General features: G+C 45.3%; 2 protein-coding genes across 3 annotated transcripts in view; both read left to right on the top strand.

Annotated features, from left to right (window-relative positions):
- Positions 1 to 9,903, top strand: part of wu:fj29h11 — a 56,119-nt gene extending 46,216 nt beyond the window's left edge. The window contains exons 37-50 of the mRNA XM_042306090.1: positions 2,390 to 2,655; positions 2,744 to 2,981; positions 3,124 to 3,304; positions 4,170 to 4,296; positions 4,442 to 4,519; positions 4,608 to 4,796; positions 4,917 to 5,182; positions 5,349 to 5,497; positions 5,593 to 5,789; positions 5,902 to 6,024; positions 6,106 to 6,327; positions 6,497 to 6,632; positions 8,270 to 8,426; positions 8,554 to 9,903. Coding sequence (XP_042162024.1) covers positions 2,390 to 2,655; positions 2,744 to 2,981; positions 3,124 to 3,304; positions 4,170 to 4,296; positions 4,442 to 4,519; positions 4,608 to 4,796; positions 4,917 to 5,182; positions 5,349 to 5,497; positions 5,593 to 5,789; positions 5,902 to 6,024; positions 6,106 to 6,327; positions 6,497 to 6,632; positions 8,270 to 8,426; positions 8,554 to 9,015 — 2,791 coding nt within the window. The 3' untranslated portion in view covers positions 9,016 to 9,903. The remainder of the gene's footprint in view (positions 1 to 2,389; positions 2,656 to 2,743; positions 2,982 to 3,123; positions 3,305 to 4,169; positions 4,297 to 4,441; positions 4,520 to 4,607; positions 4,797 to 4,916; positions 5,183 to 5,348; positions 5,498 to 5,592; positions 5,790 to 5,901; positions 6,025 to 6,105; positions 6,328 to 6,496; positions 6,633 to 8,269; positions 8,427 to 8,553) is intronic.
- A 1,166-nt stretch (positions 9,904 to 11,069) lies between these two features.
- On the top strand, positions 11,070 to 25,623 carry LOC112224003 (serine/threonine-protein kinase SBK1-like). Of its 2 annotated transcripts, none has more exons than XM_024387295.2 (5): positions 11,070 to 11,169; positions 22,978 to 23,270; positions 23,904 to 24,106; positions 24,347 to 24,538; positions 24,733 to 25,623. In XM_024387295.2, exons 2-5 carry the CDS (start codon positions 23,099 to 23,101, stop codon positions 25,510 to 25,512), a joined length of 1,347 nt encoding a protein of 448 aa, XP_024243063.1. In that variant the 5' UTR covers positions 11,070 to 11,169; positions 22,978 to 23,098; the 3' UTR covers positions 25,513 to 25,623. The 2 variants fall into 2 exon arrangements, with proteins under 2 accessions (XP_024243063.1, XP_024243062.1); XM_024387294.2 differs by having other exon boundaries at positions 11,070 to 11,297.
- The last annotated feature ends 1,455 nt before the right edge of the window (positions 25,624 to 27,078 follow it).

Raw genomic sequence — 27,078 nt, 5'->3', positions numbered from 1 at the left:
GATAATTTTACTAGGTTACCTAGCTTGTCCTGCGTTGAATATAATCAATGCGGTGCCCGTTAATTTATCATCGAATCAGAGCCTACTTCAACTTCGCCAAACGGGTGATGATTTAACAAAAGCGCATTTGCGAAAAAAGCACAATCGTTGCACCAATGTACCTAACCATAAACATCAATGCCTTTCTTAAAATCAATACACAAGTGTATTTTTTTAGCCCTGCATATTTAGTTAAAAGAAATTAATGTTAGCAGGCAATATTAACTTGGGAAATTGTGTCATTTCTCTTGCGTTCTGTGCAAGCAGAGTCAGGGTATATGCAGCAGTTTGGGCCGCCTGGCTCGTTGCGAACTGTGTGAAGACCATTTCTTCCTAACAAAGACCGTAATTAATTTGCCAGAATTGTACATAATTATGACATAACATTGAAGGTTGTGCAATGTAACAGCAATATTCAGACTTAGGGATGCCACCCGTTTGATAAAATATTGAACGGTTCGAAATTTCACTGAAAGAATAAACGTTTTGTTTTTGAAATTATAGTTTCCGGATTTTACCATATTAATGACCTAAGGCTCGTATTTCTGTGTGTTTATTATATTATAATTAAGTCTATGATTTGATAGAGCAGTGGTAGGCAGCAGTAGGCTCGTAAGCATTCATTCAAACAGCACTTTCCTGCGTTTGCCAGCAGCTCTTCGCAATGCTTGAAGCACAGCGCTGTTTATGACTTCAAGCCTATCAACTCCCGAGATTAGACTGGGAATACTAAAGTGCCTATAAGAATGTCCAATAGTCAAAGGTATTTGAAATACAAATGGTATAGATAGAAATAGTCAATGCGTCTTAATTCCTATAATAACTACAACCTAAAACGTTTTACCTGGGAATATTGAAGACTCATGTTAAAAGGAACCACCAGCTTTCATATGTTCTCATGTTCTGAGGAACTTAAATGTTAGCTTTTTTACATGGCACATATTGCACTTTTACTTTCTTCTCCAACACTGTGTTCTTGCACTGTTTAAACCAAATTGAACATGATTTATTTGAGACAAAATTTATTTTATTTATTAAATATATTATGTTTAAATAAGTGTTCATTGTTCATTCAGTATTGTTGTAATTGTCATTATTATTTATAGATATAATATATATATGAAAATCGGCCGATTTAATCGGTATCTGCCTTTTTTTGGTCCTCCAATAATCTGTATCGGCGTTGAAAAATCATAATCGGTCGACCTCTAATAAATACATACACACAAACCTCTGCACTCACCCAAAGTATGACAAACATGTTCACACACTCTTATACAATATGATAACCCACACTCCCCCGACAACTCACTGGATTATTGAGTCCTCTTTTGAGGAGCTGGGTTTACAGGCCTCCACACTCCTAGATTATAATCCCTGCAGTCTGCCACCGAGACGCCCTAATCCAGCCCAATCCCTGCTGTGTTTGGGGGAGTTAATGTTTGGGAGATCTATCTGGTCTTGTTCTCAATCTGAAGATTACTCACTTGTATCCTCACTCCTATCTCCTCATTCTTGTGTCTGTGTGCTTCCTTATAATAATTGAAAATCCAGGTTAGCAGGGTAGGAAGTGGAAGTGCTCTATTTAATGAAGAGAATTGCATGCACATTTAAAGGACTGGACAGAACTGAATTGTCATGGTTTAATACTCTAATATATTTCTTTTAACGTTATTTGACCAGGTAAGTTGACTGAGAACATGTTCTCATTTACAGCAACAACCTGGGGAATAGTTACAGGGGAGAGGAGGGGATGAATGAGCCAATTGTAAGATGGGGATGACGGACAGCTTGGGAATTTAGCCAGGACACCGGGGTAAACACCCCTACTCATACGATAAGTGCCATTGGATCTTTAATGACCTCTGAGAGTCAGGACACCTGTTTAATGTCCCATCCGAAAGACGGCACCCTAGACAGGGCAGTGTCCTTTTTTAGACCAGAAGAAAGAGGGCTTCCTACTGGCCCACCAACATCACTTCCAGCAGCATCTGTTCTCCCATCCAGGGACTGACCAGGATCAACCCTGCTTAGTTTCATAAGCAAGCCAGCAGTGGGATGCAGGGTGGTATGCTGCTGGTAGATAATGTAGGCCTGTGGAGTTGAAGCTACTTTAGCTAGTAGTGATGGTCTTCTCATACCATCCATGTCTACTGAGTCATATTGGGATGTGATACTGAGCATTATCACATTGCACTCATCTCTTTCAAACATTTGTTAATTCACATTATCCAGTTTGCCTCTAAATAACTACTGGATTCATTCATTCCGATTCTGATTATGGCATACTTATTTAGTTCTTTCTCTCTCCCTATCTCTCACTCTCTCTATCTCCTTTTACTTTTATCAGTGACCGGTACTCTCAGTATCTGACAGCCCAGGTGATTGACAGCGAGGGCCGGCTAATCAAGAGCACCAAGTCCTCCTTTTTCCATTTCCTGTCCTGCCTTCCCTGGGTGCCGGCCTATTGTCTGCAGGCAGGTGCAGAGGGAGGGAGAAAGGCGGAGTATCTGTGTCCTAACTCAGTCTACCTGTACTCACCTGAGGTGCACAATCTACTGGGGACTCACGTCAGCTATATTGACATGACCCCCAGCGAGTTCACCAAGACTCTAGGTAAGAAAGTGTCAGAGTGTAAGGACTACAACAACAAAAACTACAAATTACAGAGGCGTCCTTAATCCGGCTCCTCTTTTTTCTGTAGGAATGAAGAACAGCGTCAATGTGGAGGAGCTGATTGGCTACCTGAAGAAGTGGTGTGTAAAAACATCCTCAGCCAGTGGTCCAGAGGGGCAGGAGAAGCAGGAAGAGGAAGGGTCAGAGTTTAGCTCGACTGTGCAGCATGTCCACAGTGTGTACTCCTTCCTGCACAAGAACTGTTCTCAGACCAACCTCAAGGAGCTGTTCCAACACACACCGGCCGTCTTCATAGAGTACAACAGGTAGGTCACCTCCCTAACCCCAACCCGTGACCTCTCACCTCTAACCCCTCCCATGTAACACACCAGCCATGTTCAGCGACTACAACAGGTATACCACAGCCCTGACCTCTAACCCATGTGTGTGTTGGTCGTGTCCCTCCAGGAACGGAGACTGGTGTTCCGGTAGGTTCTACCACCTGAAGGAGGTGTGTTGGAGCGACCCCACCGAGATGTTTGTCCGCTACCGGGAGCTGACCCGCGGGGCTGACAGTACGGTACAGGAACCCAGAGTCCTGGCCCCCTTCTACAGCAAACTGGATGACATGAAGGACCTCTTCAAAAGGGTATGGAACCACTCAAACTCCTGGTTTAACCCAGGGATTATTGATATGTCATACCTTTTAATATATATGGCACTTCAACCAAAGAACTGTATATGTGCCTTTTTCATTTTCAGATTACAGATTTTATATCATTTTATAAATTCACTGTCCAGAGTTCTCAGCTGACATGGTTCTTAGTATTGTACATGTTGTCTATTTATAGACTGTATGTAATATCAAGACTCTGGATGATTCATATTGACTAGACAACTAGAAATACTAGTATACAAAACATTAAGAACACCTGATTTTTCCATGACAGACTGACCAGGTGAATCCACTTCAGGATTTTTAAGCCTGGAGACAAATGAGACATGGATTGTGTATGTGTGCCATTCAGAGTGTGAATGGGCAAGGCAAAATATTTAAGTGCCTTTGAACAGGGTATGGTAGTAGGTGCCAGGTGCACCGGTTTGTGTCTAGAACTGCAACGCTGCTGGGTTTTTCAGCTCAACAGTTTCCCGTGTGTATCGAGACTGGTCCACCACCCAAAGGACATCCAGCCAACTTGACACAACAGTGGGCAGCATTGGGGTCAACATGAGCCAACATTCCTGTGGAACGCTTTCGACACCTTGTAGAGTCCATGCCCTGACGAATTGAGGCTGTTCTGAGAGGGGGGGGGAGGGGGGGGGGGTCAAATCAATATCAGGAGTTCCTAATGTTTGGTATACTCAATGTATACCATATCACCAAAATGTTTCAAAACAGAGATGTATTGTTCGTCGGTTGGGGGGGGGTTTAGATGACACACTAATTTGATGCTTTTCTTTCTCCTTTGAGTATATTTTCTAAAACAACACTGTGTTGTGTTTTCTTACTGTAGTTGTTAACCGTGGAGCTCATCCCATCCATGCTGCAGTATGTGGTTCTACTGGAGCTGGTGTGTAACTCCTGTCCTCTACCTACTGTAGATGTACTCCGAGATGTGTCCAAACTCTACGCCAGCCTGGGTGAGTCTTTCTCCCTCTCCTGAGTCACGGTCCTTTCATGGAAGTTATATAATGCCCTTCTACCTGAACCCAGTCTGAATAACTCTCTGTTGTGTCTGTTATTTCCTGTCGAAATAACGATCTCTCTATGTCTGTCTCTCTTCAGCTGACAAGTGTAAAACTGGACAGGGAGAACAGGAGCACAACCTAAGCATCAACCCCAGATACTGTTCTACACTGAAGGGTGAGGAACAACACACACACACACACTTTAGTTCCTTATTGGACTGGTTTTAGTAACATGTACATTCTTATTGTCCTCCGATATTCAGGGATGTTGCTGGATAAGAGGGTGTTCCCCACTAAGGACAACAGCTGGGTGACTCTAGCCCACAGACCCATGATACCAGACAGCAAAGAGCTGGAGAAGATCTTTAAGGCCCACAAACAGGTGTGTCTGCTCAACCTGCCCCTCCCAGAGAAGAGGCCTGCACCCAGGACCAAGACTGGACCATCCCAAGGTACTGGACATAACGCTGCAAACGTCAATATTGTGACTTAATAGGGAAAGTACATGGAGAAGCTGTGGATCTGTATATCTGACACTCTCTCCTTTCCTCGCTCTCCCTCTCTCTCCCCAGGTTGGTCTGTCAGTGCGGGGTGGTTCAGTGAGGAAGATAGGATTCTGTTCCTGGAGATCTGTGGTGTACGCTTGCTGTCCCAATGTGTCAGTACTGAGGCACAGACAGAGAACTACAGACCCTGCCCCTCCATGCAGTGCCTGGTACGGTCTGTGGTTCCCTATATCCAGAGGTTCCTCTACCACCACGAGGACCTGCAAGAACTCTACTGGGAACTAAAGAAGAACAACATCAGGCAGACCATCAGACAGCTCACCTACGGACAGGTATAGTACAACTTCACCTTAGAACACATTAGTACCTTACCGTGGAACCTAATCTGAGAAACTCATATTAGAGCCTTAGAACCTTACATTAGAACCTCACTTTAGCTGAGAACCACACCTTTTAAACTGGTAGGAACCTCACCTCAGAACCTGTGTTTGTGTGCAGGTAGGTATGTTGTACACGCGGTACCTGCTGTCTGTGAGTGATGAGGAGGATCCCGTGGTAGAGATGGAGGATGTCATATGTCTACTGAAGGACAACAAGGAACTCTACATCCAGAAAGACCACCTCTCAGCCAGGCTCGACATCTGCAGGTGTGCGCGCGCATGTGTATGTTTGTGTGTGTGCGCGCGCGCAGGTAGGTATGTGTGTGTGTTGGTAAATAACTCCTGACTGTGTGTTTCTTCAGAGAGCTGGTGAAGCTCTTCAGCTTCGAGAGCAGTCACAGGAAGGAGCTGGTGCACTTCCTGAGTGGTCTGATGACATCACTGCCGGACAATGCAGCTCTAAAGAGGTTCCTTCAGAAGGAGTGCCCAGGAGAACTGCCCAGTGAGGAGGAGGCATGGGAGGTCCCTCAAGCTGTACTACCTGTACAGCCAATACCAGGTAGTGTGTCTTGCACTGACCAATGTGACTACACTCATCGAAATATAATGACTGAAGATATGGAAGTAAACTGCAGACATTCCTTGTTAGAACTCCTCTCCTCCAATTCCAGTGGCATCACCGGTTGTCTCAACCCCAGAAGATGAGTTCCGTCCTGGGCAGGAGGATGGAGAGCAGACCCTAATGTGTTGGCCTCCCCGCGCCTCCCTCTCCAACACAGCAGGCAGTCGCACAGGTACTGAGAGTTGTCTCTGTGTGTGTGTTTCTGTGTGAATATAGTTTGTACCCGTAATCCTGTATGATCGTATCCTCTCAGAGCGCCAGCAGACAGCAGGACCAGTGGAGGCGGTGTTGAAGATGTGGCCCCCTCCGGCTGAACCCAAAGACAGCCCCAGCTATAGCCCCAGGTCCATCTCCAACCACAGCCCCAGAGAGAGAGACCCAGAGAGGGAGGTGGATGCAGGGAGAGAGGGTGTCCAGAGTCAGAGCCCCCGCAATGGCACAGTGGAGGACCATCCCAGCCACCTGGGTACCATAGGTCAGACCCTCTTTTTCCTTATTATGGAGTTTATTTAGGTGTTTATGATGGTATATGATTAGGTGATTGGTTGATTTGTCGATTGCTACATTTTTTTGATCATATGCTTGTAAGCCGTATGGAACAGTATTGCAATTCTCTCCTCTCCTGGTTGTTTTGCTACACACAGAGCCCAGTCAGGATGTAGCAGTGGAAGCAGAGCAGAACGCAGACAAAGCTGTGGCAGGTAGAGAGTCTGGCCAGCACACTGCCAGAGGCCCAGACCAGCACAGACCAGACAAGACCAGTGGACACAACCAGCAACCGTAAGACCCATCCCCTGGCTGCAGCTTGTACACTCTGATCATTTCGTTTTTTTGCAGTAGTCCATTATATGGCATCTTTTAAATGTTACTTGCAACACTACATGACCAAACGTATGTGGAGTCTTGTTCGTCATTCCAAAATCATGGGCTTTCATATGTAGTTGGTCCCCCCTTTTGCTGCTATAACAGCCTCCACTATTTTGGGAAGGCATTCCACTAGATGTTGGAACATTTCTGAAGGGACTTGCTTCCAGTGAGGTCGGGCACTGATGTTGGGACGTTAGACCTGGCTCGCAGTCGGTGTTCCAATTCATCCCAAAGGTGTTCGATGGGGTTGAGGTCAGGGCTCTGTGCAGGCCAGTCAAGTTCTAAGGGGCCTGAACCATGAAAAACAGCCCCAGACCATTATTCCTCGTCCACCAAACTTTACAGTTGGCACTATGTGTTGGGGAAGGTAGCGTTCTCCTGGCATCCGCCAAACCCAGATTAGTCCGTCGGATTGCCAGATAGTGAAGCGTGATTCATCACTCCAGAGAACGCGTTTCCAATGCTCCAGAGTCCAATGGCGGCGAGCTTTACACCACTCCAGACGATGTTTGCATTGTGCATGGTGATCTTTGGCTTGTGTGTGGCTGCTCGGCCATGGAAACCCATTTCATGAAGCTCCAGACGAACAGTTCTTGTACTGACGTTGCTTCCAGAGGCAGTATGGAACTCGGTAGTGAGTCTTGGAACCTAGGACAGATGATTTTTACGTGCTTCTGCACTCTGTGTTCCCGTTCTGTGAGCTTGTGTGACCTACCACTTCACGGCTGAGCCGTTGTTGCTCCTAGACGTTTCCACTTACAGTTGAACGGGGCAGCTCTAGCAGGGCAGAAATTTGACGAACTGACTTGTTAGAAAGTTGGCATCCTATGACGGTGCCACGATGAAAGTTACTAAGCTCTTCAGTAAGGCCCATTCTACTGCCAATGTTTGTCTACGGAGATTGCATGGCTGTGCGCTCGATTTTATACACCTGTCAGCAACGGATGTGGCTGAAATAGCCAAATCCACTAATTTGAAGGCGCGTCCACATACTTTTGTATATATAGTGTTCATATGAAGTGGGTAAATGATAGGTAAACATTATTAGTGACCAGTGTTCCATGTTTATGTACATAGGCAGCAGCATCTAAGGTGCTGGGTTGAGTAACCGGGTTGTAGCCGGCTATGAACAGTAATTTAAGTTCAAGGCAGGGTACTGGGCGGAGGCCGGCTAGTGGTGACTATAACAGTCTGATGGCCTTCAGATAGAAGCTATTTTTCAGTCTCTCGTCCCGGCTTTAATCAAATCAAACTTTATTTGTCACTTGCGCCGAATACAAGTGTAGACTTTACCGTGAAATGCTTACTTTACTTTAAGCCCTTAACCAACTGTGCAGTTCAAGAAGAGTTAAGAAGATATTTACCAAGTAGACAAAAATAAAAAGTAATAATAATAAAGTAACAATAAGAACAACAATATTGAGGTTATATACAGGGGGCACCGGTACCGAGTTAGTGTGCAGGGGTACAGGCTAGTTGAGGTAATCTGTACATGTAGGTGGGGGTGAAGTGATTATGCAGCTGTACTGACCTCCTTCCCCCTTTCCCAGCTTCAGTACCACCATTCCAGAGGGGGTGGTATCCAGTGTTTTCCAGGGGGCTAGCCAGCGTCCTCCCCTGGCCCTGGACTCACCTGTTTGGGCTAAACCTCTGCATCCTCAGGCCCTCCTGGAGGACCTGCAGCTTGAATGCCAGAGACCTTCCACGGTGAGTGACTGATCACACACATATGATGATTTATAAGCACAGTAAGAGGCTCGTCCTTTCTATAAGCAGGAAGTCATATTGCTAAGTGCACCTTTTTAAAAGGTGTATTTCTATGTGTGTTCTGTAGGTGCTGTTTTCTGATGATCAGAGGGACACAGTGGCCATCGGGGAGTGGGGCGAGAAGCTGGTCTTCTCCTTCCTCTGTCACTGGAGAGACAGCCAGGCCCCCGGGGGGCCCTGCCTGGTCACCTGGTACAACCAGTGCGGAGAGAGCGGCCAGCCCTATGACTTCAAACTCATTTTCAACCTCACTCAGGAGGGGGAGTCAGGGGAGGAGAAACAAGAGAAGAAGAAGCGAGGGATGGTAGTGAGAGAGGTGTTTGTGGAGGTGAAGTCAACGGTGAAGAAGGACAGAGCGTTCATCCACCTCTCGGCCAACGAGCTGGACTTTGCCCTGAGGGAGAAGGAGCGGTATCACGTGTTCAGGGTGTACAACGCGGGCGACTCCGAAAAGGTCCGTCTGTGTCGTATACAGAACCTGGCCCAACACCTCCATGCTAAAGACCTGGAGCTCTTCCTCTTTGTCTAGGAGAGACGATGGGGCACCCTATTCCCTATATAGTGCCCTAGCCATTAGAAGTGCACTATATAAGGAATAGGGTGCCATTTTGCACGAAGACAAGTATGTCTTTCTTCCTGAATGTGTCTTACTGTCCCTCCAGTAACATTTGGATTCAGGTCTGTGGAACATACCATTTGATACCATAATGTAGATGCCACTTTTGTTGAATTTGTTAAATTTAATAGCATAAAAAATACTTACTTTATTAACACTAGTTCCCTAGTGAATGACAAGACGAATACCAGCTGAAACAACACATTTATTTCCTGAGTGTGTCTTATCTATGGTAACATTTGTGTTGATGTTTGTTGAAAAAAGTTGCTTCCCTTAGTTTATTAACTGTTTATTTTATCATGCACGCTGTTTTTATCTACCTCTTGTGTAAGAGAGGGGTCGGGTTTCTATGTTATAGCTATTGCACTATAGTCAGAAGGACTGCAGAGAAGACTTTTACTGGTAACTAATATTTTATATGGATTTGTGCTGCCTTTTAAACAACCTTTTAAATGCACAGATTTTCGTTTAAAGAACCTTTTATAGTTTGAAGATGTGTTGAATCTTGACTGGTCTGATGTAAGTGAACATACACTTACGAAATATTAGGTTTATGCCCTGTTCTCCGTCCCAAGCAGGTTGACAGTCAGGACATTCCCTGGTATTCAGCCAGTTATATTGTAACGTCATACTGGACTGTGAGTTAAGATATACAGTTTTGAAACCGAGATAAGGTGTTTGATTCAAACAGAATCTTTTCTTTTTGTCTCAGCCCCCCCCCAAAAATGAAAATACTGAACAACTGTTGATGTTAGATTTGTTTTATCATTCCATTGAAAAATAAAACATCTTTCCCGGTAATATGGTAGCAAAAATAGTCTAATTTATTTTGTACCATTTCATTTCTCTGATCTTTGGAAAGTAATCATAGGCTCTGAGTCTGGGTGCCGCGCCTCACAAAATGCTAGCACTGCGTTGTGATGCAGATACACACATACTCCTCATTGCTCTTTTCAGCAGACTTTGTTTGTTTGTGACATCCAGACCCTGTAGGAACAGAATAGTTAAGAGGCCTCTGTACCAGAGGATTAAGTGATTATGATGAGTGTGTGTGAAGATAAACCACGCAGAAACAGAACAGGCTGCCAGACCAGACAGGCTCCACACACGACTCACACCGTTCCTCTGTAAATACTGTATAATAATGAACAGACCATTGACAGGACAAATACATACATGCATACATACACACACTTAGTCATTGCAGTATTTTTATAGGCTTGTATCTTCCCTGTCTTGTGTGTATTTCTCTGTGGAATGTAACGCTGTGGTATGAGGGAGTGTGTAATGTTATGGTATCTAGATAGCACTGCTGGCATTCTCCCATCTCTATCTGTTCTTGTGATGCAACCTGTTGGTAACACCACATCAGAGATGGTAATGATATGTTACTAGGTCTAATAACTAGTCCTTCTCACAGTGACAGTTTAATGCACCAGGTGCGGTAGTCTAAGATGTATTCTTCTCTCTTCCTTCATCTTCAGTGATCTGAAAGAACTGGACAGGTGATAGCAAAGTCCTACTGTAGTGAACATTCTCCTGTTTTCAGATCAGTTATCAGCCTAAACTAAGATGGAGAGGAAGCCACTGTTTGTTAGACTGTCATGCATCCAAACAGTTCCAATTGTGCTGATCATAGTGGTAATATGAAACGATGTCCATCATAGTCCTGCAATAAAATAACCTATTACTAATTTTGAGATGTAGCCCATCACTTTCCATGACTTGAATCCCTATAATGCCATAGCCCTCCCAAACTCTTCAACAACCGTCAACCGATAAATTCACGTCTCATTCCTACCTTTCCTTTCCGAGTTTAACTCGCTAATCTGTACGGAGACAGCGAGGACGGTCGCTCCGGTCCAGGCTTGCAAGCAGGGTGCGCGTCTACCGATTCTCCGCTGCTATTGGTTGAGCCGGAAAAGGGGCTGGAACCTCCTCTCTGATCCTCTCATCCAGGAGCGATGCGGAGACAATAGGACTGGAGCAAGAGAGCTTGCGAAAGTGCTAGCGGTCAGCTGAGCAATGCGAATTTACCGCTAGACCGGGTGTCAACAGCACGATAAGGTACATTTGAATGCAGACGGGGAAGATACATTGTTATATTAAACTGCTTGGCTATGTGCTATCATCCTCACGATTTGTTATTTAGCTGGCGTGACTGGGCAGACTTCAGAGCCCTCGTATATTGAATGGTGAGTAGCCTATTGCAGAATGAGAAGTAACTGATATTGAATTATCTAAACATTGTAGAATCCTCCACTGTTTCTGCCGAATGGGTGGTGCGCATTTGCCTGGCACGAAATGAGACTTCTGCTTGCAAGGCTACTGCTGCAAGGTGACAGTCATTTGAAACAATGCTGTTGCATTTGTATTTCTGTGCTGATGATTTATTGCCGTCCTCCGTACTGGATGCGATGTCTTCGGATGTTTTATGGGTTTGCGTAAAAGTGTACCTGGATAATGCCAGGTGTGTGTAGTGCATAACATAGTCCATTATATCCGACAATTGATATGTGTTGCCTCTTCGCAATGTGGTTATCTTCATTTGTTCTAGGCTAGGCAAACGCGTATGTAAATGAATTCCATCGCTCAAGTGCTCTCTCTCGCGCGCAATGACAGTCACTTTACATCATATTGACTGTTTTCCAGTTTCTATCTCGTCGTCAGCTCTCTCCCTCTCTCTCCGACGGTCACTTGTTCTCATCACTTGCAGTTGTCCAAGACAGACATAGTCATAGATATAGCATAGGCCTATGGCTAGGCCTACAGGGGACACCAGCATAGCCGCTTCTGGCCGGGTTGGTGCAGCAGGCGGCCAGGGTGCTCAGGGTCTGTCAAGCTAACTTTATTAAGGGAAAGGCCTTTTTATTTTATTTATATTTTTTAAAACTTCATATTCATCATCTACAACACCACCCCAACATCAACATATGTGAAAATGGCGCATTTCTATGTTTTGTAGTAAAAAAAGACAAAGGAAGAAGATAAGGAGGGCGCTTAGCTTATGCACAGTCTCTAAGCCTTTATCTGGTCCTGGGACATGTCTATTGTGCTTAAAGGGATACTTACGGATTTTGGCAATGAGGCCATTTATCTACTTACCCAGATTCAGATGAACTCGTGGATAACATTTTTATCCTATTGAAGGAAGTTGCTAACTAGCGCTAGTGTAGTTGCTAATGCAAATTAGGATTGGCACCTGAAACTATCTAACTCCCTTCATACTGGACACAAAAGGAGCACGCCCATATCCACATCAACGAGATAGCAGTGGAGAAGGTGAAAAGCTTCAAGTTCCTCTGTGTGCACATCACTGACAATCTGAAATGGTCCACCCACACAGACAGTGTGGTGAAGAAGGCACAACAGCGCCTCTTCAACCTCAGGAGGCTGAAGAAATTCGTCTTGGCCCCTAAGACCCTCACAAACTTTTATAGCGTGCACAATTGAGATTATCCTGTCGGACTGTATCACCGCCTGCAACCGCAGGGCTCTCCAGAGGGTGGTTCGGTCTGCCCAACGCATCCCCGGGGGCACACGGCCTGCCCTCCAGGACACCTACAGCACCTGATATCACAGGAAGGCCAAAAAGATAATCAAGGACAACAACCACCCGAGCCACTGCCTGTTCACCTGGTTATCACCCAGAAGGTGAGGTCAGTACAGATGCATCAAAGCTGGGACCGAGAGATTGAAAAACAGCTTCTATCTCAAGGCCATCACTAGCCGGCTACCACCTGGTTACTCAACCCTGCACCTTAGAGGCCCTTTGTACACAGCCATAGCCAAAAAACTGCAATAACTCTAAAACAGAGAGTTTGCATAAGGGGTTGGCACTCTACATCATCTTTTTTTTCTTACCAGCTATGCCCCGAGGTCTAACGCATCCGGGTGAGAATGGAGAATTGCTTCGTTCACATGGGTATAAAGCCTGCATGACAATATCTGCCAGGACTGGTTGTAAGCAGGGTTGTAATGGCTGACCAGAAGCAGCTCCACTGCTCTCGGGGCCACCAGGCCTGCGGAATTAAAAGGGCGAGAGAACGGGGTCGTCAGCCCCCACCTCCTGAGTTTTCTTGAAGATTTCCGTGAGATTAATCCAATCGTCATTCTCGTCATCCCTAACTCACCTTCGCCTGACAGTATGTCGTCAGACAGTGAGGGGAGGGAGTCCAGGCTCCATGGCCTCACCCTCAACTAGGCACGGTTGTAGGGAGCTGAGCCTCAGCTGTCGCTGTTGGCTCAGTGGCGAGGGTACTACCCAGATAGAAGCACGTTTAAGCCTCCTTTTCAGACCTGCCCTTGTCAACATTTAGCAGTTCTTACAGGACTCACGGTCCTCAAGTGCCTCTTGGACATATTCCTTACCCAAGCAATTGATGCATTGAGGGTGGGAATCTTTCCCGGCAATGATGAAACCGTAAGTACAAGAACATGGGGGTCTGAGTGCTTGGCTCGGCTCATCCTGGGATGGGATAGCATTGGCCATTGTGAGGAACAAGGCTTGATAGGGGGACAGAGCAACGCCTGCTGTAAGAATAACGTGTAGATGGTGTAGGCTAGTTAGTTAGTTAAACCTTGCTCCTTGTGGCTAACAAATAGTAGCTTGTGTAAACAGCGTAATAAGATAGCTAGTTAGAAGCCTTGCGGCTAACAGATAGCAATAATTAGCACAGTAGAATGCTTTACACGCTTGGGGGCGTTGGGGCTTTAGCTAGCTAGCAACTACCTCGTGGTGAAGGGACATGGCTAGCTCAGTGCTGGCTGAAGGAACCCACTTGGGGGCAGAGTTAGCCTTTAGATAGTGTGCTTCCACGACCGAAGGAGCCGTGAGGCTGAGACGGTCAGACTAGTTAACACAATGGGCGAACGTAGATTAAACCAGGCAAAAGAAGGTAGATAGAAATGCTACCATGTTCTACGTAGAGTATGCTAGTGAAGTTAGCTTGCATAGTGGGCTAACCGAGTCTCAATAGATAGCCGTGAAGCTAGTTACCAATGGCGACTGAGAGGTTTGAAAGGAATTTCTACATTAAACAAAAGCTTTCCAGTTAGTACTCAACCTCTCGACAGGGTCTGAAGACCTACGCGCGGCAGTGATATCCTTCACGGTTCACTTGTGAATAGTTCATCAGGGAAACATGGATCCAGTCGATCTGAGGAGCACGAGAGAGTAATACTCTTTGTGCAGAAGAGATCCGAGAGTAGGTGATCCTAGCGAATCCCCACATGAGATATCAAAATGAATAATTGAAAGAGAACCGATCAGAACTGACCTCCAAGTCAGGGCCAGAGGGGAAGAGAAGTGTGAGGACAGAGTAGTAGGCCTAGGCTACAGCTGCACCATGCAGAGCTCAACATGATGCAGCTCCTGAGAATGCTGTCCCAATAGAAATGATTATGCCTGACATAGAATGGGTGTCCTTTACGCAGACCTACAGTGGAGTCCAAAATTATTAGGTTATTGAGCTAAAAAGACTGTATAAAATAAATCATACAAATACTGAGCTGAGCTATTTGATAAAGATTTTAATTTACCGGCCATTGGAAAAATGTACTGGACCCATATGCATTGGGTGCATAAACCAATTAGAGCATCATGCCACGGTGCTCAGAATAACAGAAATCACATTTAAATCAAACTGGATATCAGAAATATAGGAAGGCCAGGACTAAAAACAAACAAAATATAACTATTGTAAAATAGATTGTGTCTGTAAAATGTATATAGTGTGTATACGGCGTCACTACAGACCCTGGTTCGATTCCAGGCTGTATCACAACCGGCCATGATTTCCATAGGGTGGCGCACAATTGGCATCGTTAGGGTTTGGCCTGGGGGTAGGCCATCATTGTGAATAAGAATTTGTTATTAACTGACTTACCTAGTTAAAGGTTAAATAAAAAAAATCAGCCGGAAGTGGAAACCATTACTTTACTCCAATTAGGGGAGGGGCGGTAGGGCGTGCAGGAAATAATAAAGGAAAATATATTTTAAGAAGATATGTATATACACTACCTGTCAAAAGTTGTCATCAAGGCAAAGGCTGGCTATTTGAAGAATCTCAAATATAATTTATATTTGGATTTGTTTAACACTTTTTTGGTTACTACATGATTCCGTATGTGTTATTTCATAGTGTTGATGTCTTCACTATTATTCTACGGTGTAGAAAATAGTAAAAATAAAGAACAACCCTTGAATGAGTAGCTGTTCTAAAATTTCGGACCGGTAATGTGTATGTATATTTATATATATACAGTGGGGAGAACAAGTATTTGATACACTGCCGATTTTGCAGGTTTTCCTACTTACAAAGCATGTTGAGGTCTGCAAATTTTATCATAGGTACACTTCAACTGTGAGAGACGGAATCTAAATCCAGAAAAATCCAGAAAATCACATTGTATGATTTATAAGTAATTAATTAGCATTTTATTGGAAGACAAAAGTATTTGATACATCAGAAAAGCAGAACTTAATATTTGGTACAGAAACCTTTGTTTGCAATTACAGAGACCATATGTTTCCTGTAGTTCTTGACCAGGTTTGCACACACTGCAGCAGGGATTTTGGCCCACTCCTCCATACAGACCTTCTCCAGATCCTTCAGGTTTCGTGGGCTGTCGCTGGGCAATACGGACTTTCAGCTCCCTCCAAAGATCTTCTATTGGGTTCAGGTCTGGCGACTGGCTAGGCCACTCCAGGATCTTGAGATGCTTCTTACGGAGCCACTCCTTAGTTGCCCTGGCTGTGTGTTTCGGGTCGTTGTCATGCTGGAAGACCCAGCCACGACCCATCTTAAATGCTCTTACAGAGGGAAGGAGGTTGTTGGCCAAGATCTCGCGATACATGGCCCCATCCGTCCTCCCCTCAATATGGTGCAATCATCCTGTCCCCTTTGCAGAAAAGCATCCCCAAAGAATGATGTTTCCGCCTCCATGTTTCACAGTTGGGATGGTGTTCTTGGGGTTGTACTAATCATTCTTCTTCCTCCAAACACGGCGAGTGGAGTTTAGACCAAAAAGCTCTATTTTTGTATCATCAGACCACATGACCTTTTCCCATTCCTCTTCTGGATCATCCAGATGGTCATTGGCAAACTTCAGACGGGCCTGGACATGCGCTGGCTTGAGCAGGGGGACCTTGCGTGTGCTGCAGGATTTTAATCCATGACGGCGCAGTGTGTGAGTAATGGTTTTCTTTGAGACTGTGGTCCGAGCTCTCTTCAGGTCATTGACCAGGTCCTGCCGTGTAGTTCTGGGCTGATCCCTCACCTTCCTCATGATCATTGATGCCCCATGAGGTGAGAGCTTGCATGGAGCCCCAGACCGAGGGTGTTTGACCGTCATCTTGAACTTCATCCATTTTCTAATAATTGCGTCAACAGTTGTTGCCTTCTCACCAAGCTGCTTGCCTATTGTCCTGTAGCCCATCCCAGCCTTGTGCAGGTCTACAATTTTATCTCTCATGTCCTTACACAGCTGTCTGGTCTTGGCCATTGTGGAGAGGTTGGAGTCTGTTTGATTGAGTGTGTGGACAGGTGTCTTTTATACAGGCAACGAGTTAAAACAGGTGCAGTTAATACAGGTAATGAGTGTAGAACAGGAGGGCTTCTTAAAGAAAAACTAACCGGTCTGTGAGAGCCGGAATTCTTACTGGTTGGTAGGTGATCAAATACTTTAAGTCATGCAATAAAATGCAAATTCAGTACTTAAAAATCATACATTGTGATTTTCTGGATTTTTTGTTTTAGATTCCATCTCTCACAGTTGAAGTGTACCTATGATACAAATTACAGACCTGTACATGCTTTGTAAGTAGGAAAACCTGCAAAATCGGCAGTGTATCGGTAATGGTAATTCATTTTAACAGAACAAGAAACTCCTGTAATGAAGCAGACAATAAATCGTAATTTTCAAACATTTGCCAAAATGCAATATTTTTTTTTTCTAAAAAACATTCTAAACATCACACCTGTGACATCGATTAAAATATCCTTTAGGAATTTAGAAAGGGGGGAATCTAATGATCAACAACTAGGATGGGTTGCTAATATGACTAGGATTGTGCCTTTGGCTTCTGGGCAACAGAATAAAGTTGATATGAAAACGAATAGAACAGAGGAGAAATGGCGTAGTGGTGGATCCTATATGGAAGTTCATTGAAATAAATGTTCCAAAATTATATAATTAAACCATTATTATTAAACCATTCAAAATACCTCACCAGAAAGCATGACTTAGCCGCAGAGGAATCGAGGATCATTTGCTTCTTTAAAACAAAAGTTCACAGGCCAATGCCTATTTACAGTACATAGGAAGCCCACAATTTGGTCAGTGGGAGTGGCAATAGGCCTAGCTGATTATTGTGTTGCAGGTGCCGGGGAAAAGCACCTAAAATATGTGTGAAGATGTTTTTTGAGTGTAATTTAAAATGTTGAGACAAGAAGAAGGGGAGGGGTGAGTTGTGAAGATCGAGGCAAGTCTCTCTCCAGAATGGCTCAGCATTCACTGTTCGTTTGTGTGAATTGTTTGCCCTGTGATAGTTTATTTTGATCAATTCCCCATTACAGCAGTCAGGCTGAGTAGAGAAATGAATGTGATTGAAATAAACAGCATTTTAATAATATTTCCTACTGTTTTAATTTGTCAGCTTTATGTAGCCAATTTTTACTTAGTTGACAATGGATTGACTTCATTTATAAAGCCGCCAATGGATCACAGTGGTTCAATGGGATTGTGTCCGTATGGCAGTGGCTGGTCCTCTAGCGTTAATTTCATTTAAACTTTTAGATTTTATCATTTTACAAGTGAAACTCAAACGTTATTATTGAAATTGAACTCTTCCACGAAAATGTGCATCTGAAAATTCTAACTGGCACGCAGATCGGTAGAAATTGTAGGGAAGGATACATTGTAAGCTTCCCTAAACTTGAACCTCACCTGCCGCCTATAAAGTCTATAAAAGAATTGCCTCCATGTTTTCAATGGTCGGATTTTGACTACGCTACGTTGAAGCAAGGTAACACATGCCTCATATAAATCAAGTAAAACATTTAGGTTTCAAACAATTAAGTATGTTTTCAAAATGGATTCTGCCTCCAGGTCACATTGTAAAGTGTTGGAATGCCACCCTGTTGCCTGCACTTGTAGCCTATGGTGAATGGGAGGCACGCTTCAATTTGGCCTACCAGTTGAGAACTACAACTAGTAGCTGTTTTTAACACACAATTGCATTTAGAATTGTTGCAAAATGAATGGGCCTGTAAAAGAACATGTTTTAGGCTACTCCATCAGCAACCAGCTGAGGAGCATCAGGAGAAATGTGATAAATAAAATGGGCTACATGAGGACTAACGAATATACACACACAGCAATTTAATTCCACAAAATTATGGAAATGAACTTGTAGACGATAAGCATGACGGTTAAATGTATTTTGGGGATTTTTTTTCTCCCGGTCATTTTGGCCAGCAACAGTTTGTCTGTGCATGTGTGTCTGTTGTGTGTGGCCCACATGCAGATCTAGGCCAAGCCCAGCTGATCAAAGGGGCTTATGATGACACACACACACAGATCCATGATGAGTCAGAGTATAAGTCAGACAGAAGCCCAGTTGACATGAGCAGAGCTCGCCTTTACTTTAGAATTCAACACCAGCAGCAGCTCAACATAGTCCAGTGAAAGTCAAATCCAGTGTGCTCCTCTGTCTGTATCTAACTAGAGCTGGTTGAAACAATCACTGCTTGGCTGCTGTTGCTAAGGAGGTCTTGGACTTGTTGGACAGGGAAGTATGTGTGTTCTATAGAAGGCATTTCTACCTAAATGTTGGGTAACGTTATGTCCTCTTGAATGAGATCCTGCTTAAGGACTAGACTAGGGTTTGACATAGAGCTCTGTGTGTGTGTGTGTGTGTGTGTGTGTGTGTGTGTGTGTGAAATGAGCTAGCGTGGTACAGTACCTGTTGTACCTGAAGCTCTTCACACCCCTGTGGTCAAAGCAGGAGGTGAAAACCACTATCTGTGTTCTCTCTCTCCTCTCTCTCTCTCTCTCTCTCTCTTGGTTCCAGCTGTGTGTTGCTGAAAAGCTGCCAGCCTCGTAAGGAAAGGATCAGGTGATTAAAGAGAGAGAGATGCAAATAATGCTAATATATTTGGCTGTTAGATTACATGCCGTAGAAAATAATCAGTGTTTCCACCAAACAATCCAGAAGGGTTGTACACTACAGACTATGTGTGTTTGTCTTCAGTGCTCTCTTTTGAATAGAGGAAGGTCATCTTTCATCTTCAATTCTGATTGATTTCATTTATTCGAGTGGACCGGCAAAATGGCTGCCTCTTAACAATACAGTAAAAAAACATCTTTAATGTATTTTGTTACAGCTGCTTCCATAATGGTCCAGCATCAGGCAAATTACAATCTGTTGAAAGGCTTCAGAAGAGAGCTGGTGGCTTAACCGCAGCAGAGCAGAGCAGTACTTTTGTTGAGGTTGTTAGAACGTTGGAGGAATAACATTGTGATTCTGGTGTGTTTGCCTCAGCTAACTTAGCCTGTCAGCTTTGGCTTGGCTGTTGCATAACAGCAATCTGGAAATTGGCAGAGTGCTGTCGGCTTCTAACTAACCTCTGAAAGAGATGGTAGAAAAAGAGAGGGAGAATGACAGGGGAGGGGAGGGTAGAGACAATTTCCGCCACCTTGGTACAGTGGAGTGGATATACAAAATAATTAATAACATGCCATTGCCATAGAAACAAAAACCACCAGTAAACATTTTACTGATGCCACAGACAGACAGACGGCTATTGCAGACTTCCTCTCATCCAAAACTTCCTGGGTGCTCAGCCATTCACAGCCAGAGCTGCCAAGTGCCACCCAATCCAGTGCAAGAGCTGCTGTCCAACTGAATGTTGAGATCCTGGTCTCTGTACTAATGTAACACTGCTGGTGCACCGAGACTTTTTTGGGTTGTTTAAACGTTTATTTAACCAGGTAGGCCAGTTGAGAACAAGTTCTCATTTACAACTGCGACCTGGCCAATATGAAGCAGAGCAGTTGGGTGGGCTATTTACAGATGGGCTATGTACAGGTGCAATGATCTGTAAGCTGCTCTGATAGCTGATGCCTAAAGTTAGTGAGGGAGACATGAGTCTCCAGCTTCAGTGATTTTTGCAATTCATTCCAGTCATTGGCAGCAAAGAACTGGAAGGAAAGGCAGCCAAAGAGGAATTGGCTTTGGGGGTGACCAGTGAAATATATCTGCTGGAGCACGTGCTACGGGTAGGTGCTGCTATGGTGACCAGTGAGATGAGATAAGGCGGGGCTTTACCTAGCAAATACTTGATTGGGTTTGGCAACGAATATGAAGCGAGGGCCAGCCAACGAGAGCATACAGGTCGCAGTGGTGGTGACGAAACGCATGGCACTGTGATATGCATCCGCAGTGGTGGGTAGTATATGGTGCTTTGGTGACAAAACGGATGGCACTGTGATAGACTGCATCCAATTTGCTGAGTAGAGTGTTGGAGGCTAGTTTGTAAATGACATCGCCAAAGTTGAGGATCGGTAGGATAGTCAGTTTTATGAGGGTATGTTTGGCAGCATGAGTGAAGGATGCTTTGTTGCGAAATAGGAAGCCGATTCTAGATTTAATTTTGGATTGGAGATGCTTAATGTGAGTCTGGAAGGAGAGTTTACAGTCTAACCAGACACCTAGGTATTTGTAGTTGTGCACATATTCTAAGTCAGAACCATCCAGAGTAGTGATGCTAGTCGGGCAGGCGGGTGCGGACAGCAATCGGTTGAAGAGCATGCATTTAGTTTTACTTGCATTTAAGAGCAGTTGGAGGTCATGCAAGGAGAGTTGTGTGGCATTGAAACTCGTCTGGAGGTTAGTTAATACAGTGTCCAAAGAAGGGTCAGAAGTATACAGAATGGTGTCGTCTGCGTAGAGGTGGATCAGAGAATCACCAGCAGCAAGAGCAACATCATTCATGTATACAGAGAAAAGAGTCGGCCTGAGAATTTAATCCTGTTGCACCCCCATAGAGACTGCCAGAGGTCCGGACAACAGGCCCTCCGATTTGACACACTGAACTCTGTCTGAGAAGTAGTTGGTGAACCAGGCGAGGCAGTCATTTGAGAAACCAAGGCTGTTGAGTCTGCCGATAAGAATGTGTTGATTGACAGAGTTGAAAGCCTTGGCCATGTCGATGAATACGGCTGCAGAGTAATGTCTCTTATCGATGGCGGTTATGATATAATTTAGGACCTTGAGCGTGGCTGAGGTGCACCCATGACCAGCTCAGAAACCAGATTGCATAGCAGAGAAGGTACAGTGGGATTCGAAATGGTCAGTGATCTGTTTATTAACTTGGCTTTCGAAGACTTTAGAAAGGCTGGGCAGGGTGGATATAGCTCTGTAACAGTTTGGGTCTAGAGTGTCACCCCCTTTGAAGAGAGGGATGACCGCTGCAGCTTTCCAATCTTTGGGGGTCTCAGGCGATATGAAAGAGAGGCTAGTAATAGGGGTTGCAACAATTGCGGCGGATAGTTTTAGAAAGAGAAGGTCCAGATTGTCTAGCCCAGCTGATTTTAGGGGTCCAGATTTTGCAGCTTTCAGAACATCAGCTATCTGGATTTGGGTGAAGGAGAAATGGGGGAGGCTTGGGCAAGTTGCTGTGGGGGTTGCAGAGCTGTTGACCGGGGTAGGGGTAGCCAGGTGGAAAGCATGGCCAGCCGTAGAGAAATGCTTTTTGAAATTCTCGATTATCGTAGATTTATCGGTGGTGACAGTGTTTCCTAGCCTCAGTGCAGTGGGCAGCTGGGAGGAGGTGCTCTTATTCTCCATGGACTTTACAGTGTCCCAGAACTTTTTGGAGCATCCTTTCCTCTTTGTCCAACCCAGTACAGGTGGCGTCACATCTGCCCACTAGGTGGTTTTAGTAGTGTAATTGTCCCAGCATATTTAAATTGGTGGATCCTGGCATCCTTGTCGTGCTTTTAGTGTGGGCATCAAATAGCTGTCATTGTCACTAAGCTGATGACTCATCCAGCTATGAGGCTGACGCTTGTGCTGCTGCTTCTATAAAAGTACAGCAGGGCAGAGATACCGACATACACATAGACACACACATACATGCACACGCACTGACACTCACACGTGTACCTGGAAACATTTGTCCTAGCTGCCAATGCAGTGCTAGGACAAGTTGAGTTGAGAGTACTGTTCCAGAAACCCTCCTCCAGGCTTAAAGAGATGGTATGTGTGAGAGAGACGTAGTGGTTCTGATTCAACACTGACAGTAATTGAGCTTATGTCCGAGAGATGACAGTATTGTGATAGTCCAAATACTTATGGCACCTTCATATTGGAGTATAGAGCCGAATGAAACATTGTAGCTTCACTGTCCAAATAAAGGGAGGGCATGTTCCATAGTGTTTTGTGTTAACCAGAGGAATTAAACATAAAGCCTGGAGTTTCCATAAACCGAGCCAACTTGTTTCATGTCATTCATAGTGTGTGTGTGTGTCTCGTGTGTGTGTCTCGCGTGTGTGTGAATCTATAGTCTGAGGAATAGGTCAGTGTTCTGCACCTGGATGGTAAACACTGTGTTCAGAAAATAAGAAAATAATATTATTCTGAGAGAATAATCACACTGCGGTAGGATGGAGTTGGAGTGTGTGTTTGTGTACATCACTACATTTTCTATATCTTGTTCGATATTTCTTTATTGGACATACAAGAGAAACAAAAACAAGATTTCATTTTATTTGTATAAACTGTTAATGTCTTTGCATGTTTGATGTATTTTCCACTAACAAAATGTCTGCCTGTTTCTATTTCTGCCTGTTTCTTTCTCTGCTCTTCAGTGACACAAGCCATTAGCCACCTCTCCAGTCCTGCCCGTGTGTCAGTCCCCTAAACCCGTCACCTGTTCCTGTCCGTCCCTTAACCCTATCCCCCAGTACACCCCCTGACCTGGTCCCCAGTATGAGTTCTTCTCCGCTGGGTTCCCGTGGCAACATGGACATTCTGGAGGAACTGCAGCTGATTGCAGCCCAGAACCTGGAGATGCTAGAGATCAACAAGTACTATGATGTCATCAGGGAGCTAGGCAAGGGCACCTACGGCAAGGTAGACCTGGTCATACACAAGATCAGAGGTGAGGAGGACACACACACACACTTTGATCTTGAGGATACACACATTTAACAGGATCATTCACTGGTCCATTAATCTACAGTTCATAAATATCCAGGATTACATATAGAGTGATCAACTATTACAGTCATTCACCTCTCACATGTTTTTTTGTGGGGTTTTCTCTCCCCAATTTCCTAGTATCCAATTATTAGTAGTTACTATCTTGTTTGATCGCTACAACTCCCGTACGGGCTCAGGAGAGACGAAGGTCGAAAGTCATGCGTCCTCCGAAACACAACCCAACCAAGCCGCACTGCTTCTTAACACAGCACGCATCCAACCCGGAAGCCAGCCGCACCAATGTGTCGGAGGAAACACCGTGCACCTAGCGACCTTGGTTAGCGTGCACTGCGCTAACCAAGGAGTCGCTGGTGCGCGATGAGACAAGGATATCCCTACCGGCCAAACCCTCCCTAACCCGGACGATGCTAGGCCAATTGTGCGTCGCCCCACGGACCTCCCAGTCGCGGCCGGCTGCAACAGAGCCTGGGCGCGAACCCAGAGTCTCTGTTGGCACAGCTAGCACAGCTAGCGCCCTAGACCACTGCGCTACCTGGGAGGCCTCATCTCTCACATGTTGTTATCCCCTCAGGCACCAAGATGGCCCTGAAGTTCCTGAGGAAGAAGACAACCAAGCTGAAGTCGTTCCTGAGGGAGTACAGCATCTCTCTCTACCTCTCCCCCTGTCCCTTCATCATTAACATGTTTGGGATTGCCTTCGAGACTGACGACTACTACGTGTTTGCCCAGGAGTATGCCCTGTCCGGGGATCTCTTCGACATCATCCCTCCACAGGTACACAGAGGCAGAAATAAAGGGATGCATATTTGGGATGTTCTGTTATAATGGCTATGTAGGCTTTGTTGTAAACATGAATTGGCTCTTAATAATGTTCAATGACAGTTTATAACAGCCTTTGTCACATTGTCCGTAATGTTCCAGGTTCCTGTGCTTCATAACACGTTTATAGCGGTTGTCATTACAAACATCTTTGAGGTTTATATTGTTTTCTAACCTCCTCCCCTCTCCATCCAGGTTGGTCTCCCGGAGACCGTCGCTAAGCGCTGTGTGCACCAGGTTGCCATCGCCCTGGACTACCTTCACTGTAAGAAGTTGGTGCACCGAGACATCAAGCCTGAGAACATCCTCATCTTCGACCGCGAGTGCCGCAAGGTCAAATTGTCCGACTTTGGCATGACACGCCGCGCTGGCTCGCCGGTCAAACGTGTGAGTGGGTCAAATCACATGCAACTTTATTTAAAAAGGCAAATGTAGCGAACTGTATGGGTAATAGGGTGTCGTTTGAGATGCAGAAAACACCAAGTATGTCATAAGAGACCGGGCCTCATGGGAGCCAACTTAAATAAAGAATGAAATCTTCCTCGTCAATAAACAAATACTATTTCTTCCTCTCCTCCTAGGTGAGCGGTACCATCCCGTACACGGCTCCGGAGCTGTGCGACACGTCACGCCACGAGGGCTTCTGCGTGGACTACAGCACGGATGTGTGGGCCTTTGGCGTCCTCCTCTTCTGCATGCTGACCGGTAACTTCCCCTGGGAGAAGGCCCTGCCCTCTGACTCCTTCTACCAGGAGTTCACACGCTGGCAGAGGCGCCGCACGGGCACCGTACCCTCGCAGTGGCGCCGCTTCACAGAGCAGGCCCTCCGCATGTTCCGCAGGCTCCTCTCTGTGGAGCAGGACAGACGCTGCTCTGTCAAAGAGGTGTTTGGCTACTTCAGCCACAGCTGGATGCTGGATGGAGACAGCAACGGGAACGGAGGAGGGGGTGGAGAGAGAGAGAGGGAGAGAGGAGGAGGAGGAGTGAGGGTGGAGGGAGACAGCAACGGGAACGGAGGAGGGGGTGGAGAGAGAGAGAGGGAGAGAGGAGGAGGAGGGGTGAGGGTGGAGGGCGAAGGGAGGAGTACGTCGTCCTCGTCTGGGGAGGACGATGAAGACATGCTGGTGGAGAGGATGAAACAGCAGACTCTGTCTCCTCTCTCTCCTCTGTCTCCTGTGTCTGTGGGGACAAAGGCAGGGATGATGGAATCAGGTGGAGGACACCATTTTGTGTCTGTTTCCACCACCAGCTCCGTATCCTCTACTAACAGCTATGAACGCATGCCCAGAGACAGCATCAGCAACAACAACCAGCCCTCAGGGCGCATGCTGGTGGCTACACCTATAGAGATCTGTGTCTGAGAGATGTATGTGCGAGACGGGCCTGAGAAGGACTGAAACACTGCGTACAGTACACACACACGTACAGACACCTACACTCATATACACACACATATCCATACATACATACATTCGGAAAGTATTCAGACCCCTTTACTTTTTCCACATTTTGTTACATTACAGCCTTATTCTAAAATTGATTCAATCGTATTTTTCCCTCATCAATCTACGCACAATACCCCATAATGACAAAGCAATAAAAAGGTTTTGGAAATTTTGGGGAAATGTATTAAAAATGAAAAAATGAAATATTACATTTACATAATTAGTTATACCCTTTACTCAGTACTTTGTTACAGCCTCGAGTCTTCTTGGGTATGATGCTACAAGCTTGGCACACCTGTATTTGGAGAGTTTCTCCCATTCTTCTCTGCAGATCCTCTCAAGCGCTGTCAGGTTGGATGGGGAGCATCGCTGCACAGCTATTTTCAGGTCTCCAGAGATGTTCGATCGGGTTCAAGTCCTGCGTTGTCTAAGCTGTGTGCTTAGGGTCGTTGTCTTTTTGGAAGGTGAACCATCACCCCAGTCTGAGGTTCTAAGGGCACTGGAGCAGGTTTTCATCAAGGATCTTCTTCATTTTTCATTTGGGCACCACAAATTAGTTTGTAAACGGTGTGTGGTTGAACTGAAAACTGGATTAACAAAAAAGTGAGAAGCTGTTCAGAAAATACCTCAAAAGACGTCCGCAAAAGTGCTAATTTGAGACGTTTTATTTATCTTAGTAACTTGAATCAAGAACTTTAGCTAATTTGGGCAGCAGCCAGTAGGGCAGGTAGACTAACTACCTTGTGTATGGTTAACTAAAGGACATTCAGAGACCTGTCCCGAAGCCACTCCTGCGTTGTCTTGGCTGTGTGCTTAGGGTCGTTGTCCTTTTGGAAGGTGAACCGTCACCCCAGTCTGAGGTTCTAAGGGCTCTGGAGCAGGTTTTCATCAAGGATCTTTGTACTTTGCTCCGTTCATCTTTCCCTTGATCCTGACTAGTCTCCCAGTTTCTGCCGCGTAAAAACATTCCCACAGTATGATGCTGCCACCATGATGCTTCACAGTAGGGATGGTGTCAGGTTTCCTCCAGATGTGACGCTTGGCATTCAGGCCAAAGAGTTCAATCTTGCTTTCGTCAGATCAGAGAATCTTGTTTTTCATGGTCAGAGTCCTTTACGTGCCTCTTGGCAAACTGGCTGTCATGTGCCTTTTACTGAGGAGTGGCTTCCGTCTGGCCACTCTACCATAAAGGCCTGACTGTGCTGCAGAGATAGTTGTTCTTCTGGAAGATTCTCCCATCTCCACAGAGGAACTCTGGAGCTCTGTCAGAGTGACCATTGGGATTTTGGTCACCTCCCTGACTAAGGCCCTTCTCCCCCGATTGCTCATTTTGGCCAGGGGCCAGCTCTAGGAAGAGTCTTGGTGATTCCAAACTTCTACCATTTAAGAATGATGGAGGCCACTGTGTTCTTGGGAAACTAGCCCAGACCTGTGCCTCGACACAATCCTGTCGCGGCGCTCTACGGACAATGCCTTCGACCT

The sequence above is a fragment of the Oncorhynchus tshawytscha genome, linkage group LG25 (assembly GCF_018296145.1).
Source record: "Oncorhynchus tshawytscha isolate Ot180627B linkage group LG25, Otsh_v2.0, whole genome shotgun sequence".
NCBI lineage: Eukaryota > Metazoa > Chordata > Actinopteri > Salmoniformes > Salmonidae > Oncorhynchus > Oncorhynchus tshawytscha.
The sequence above is the reverse complement of the archived record's forward strand: the minus strand, read 5'-3'. Positions and strand labels throughout refer to the sequence as shown.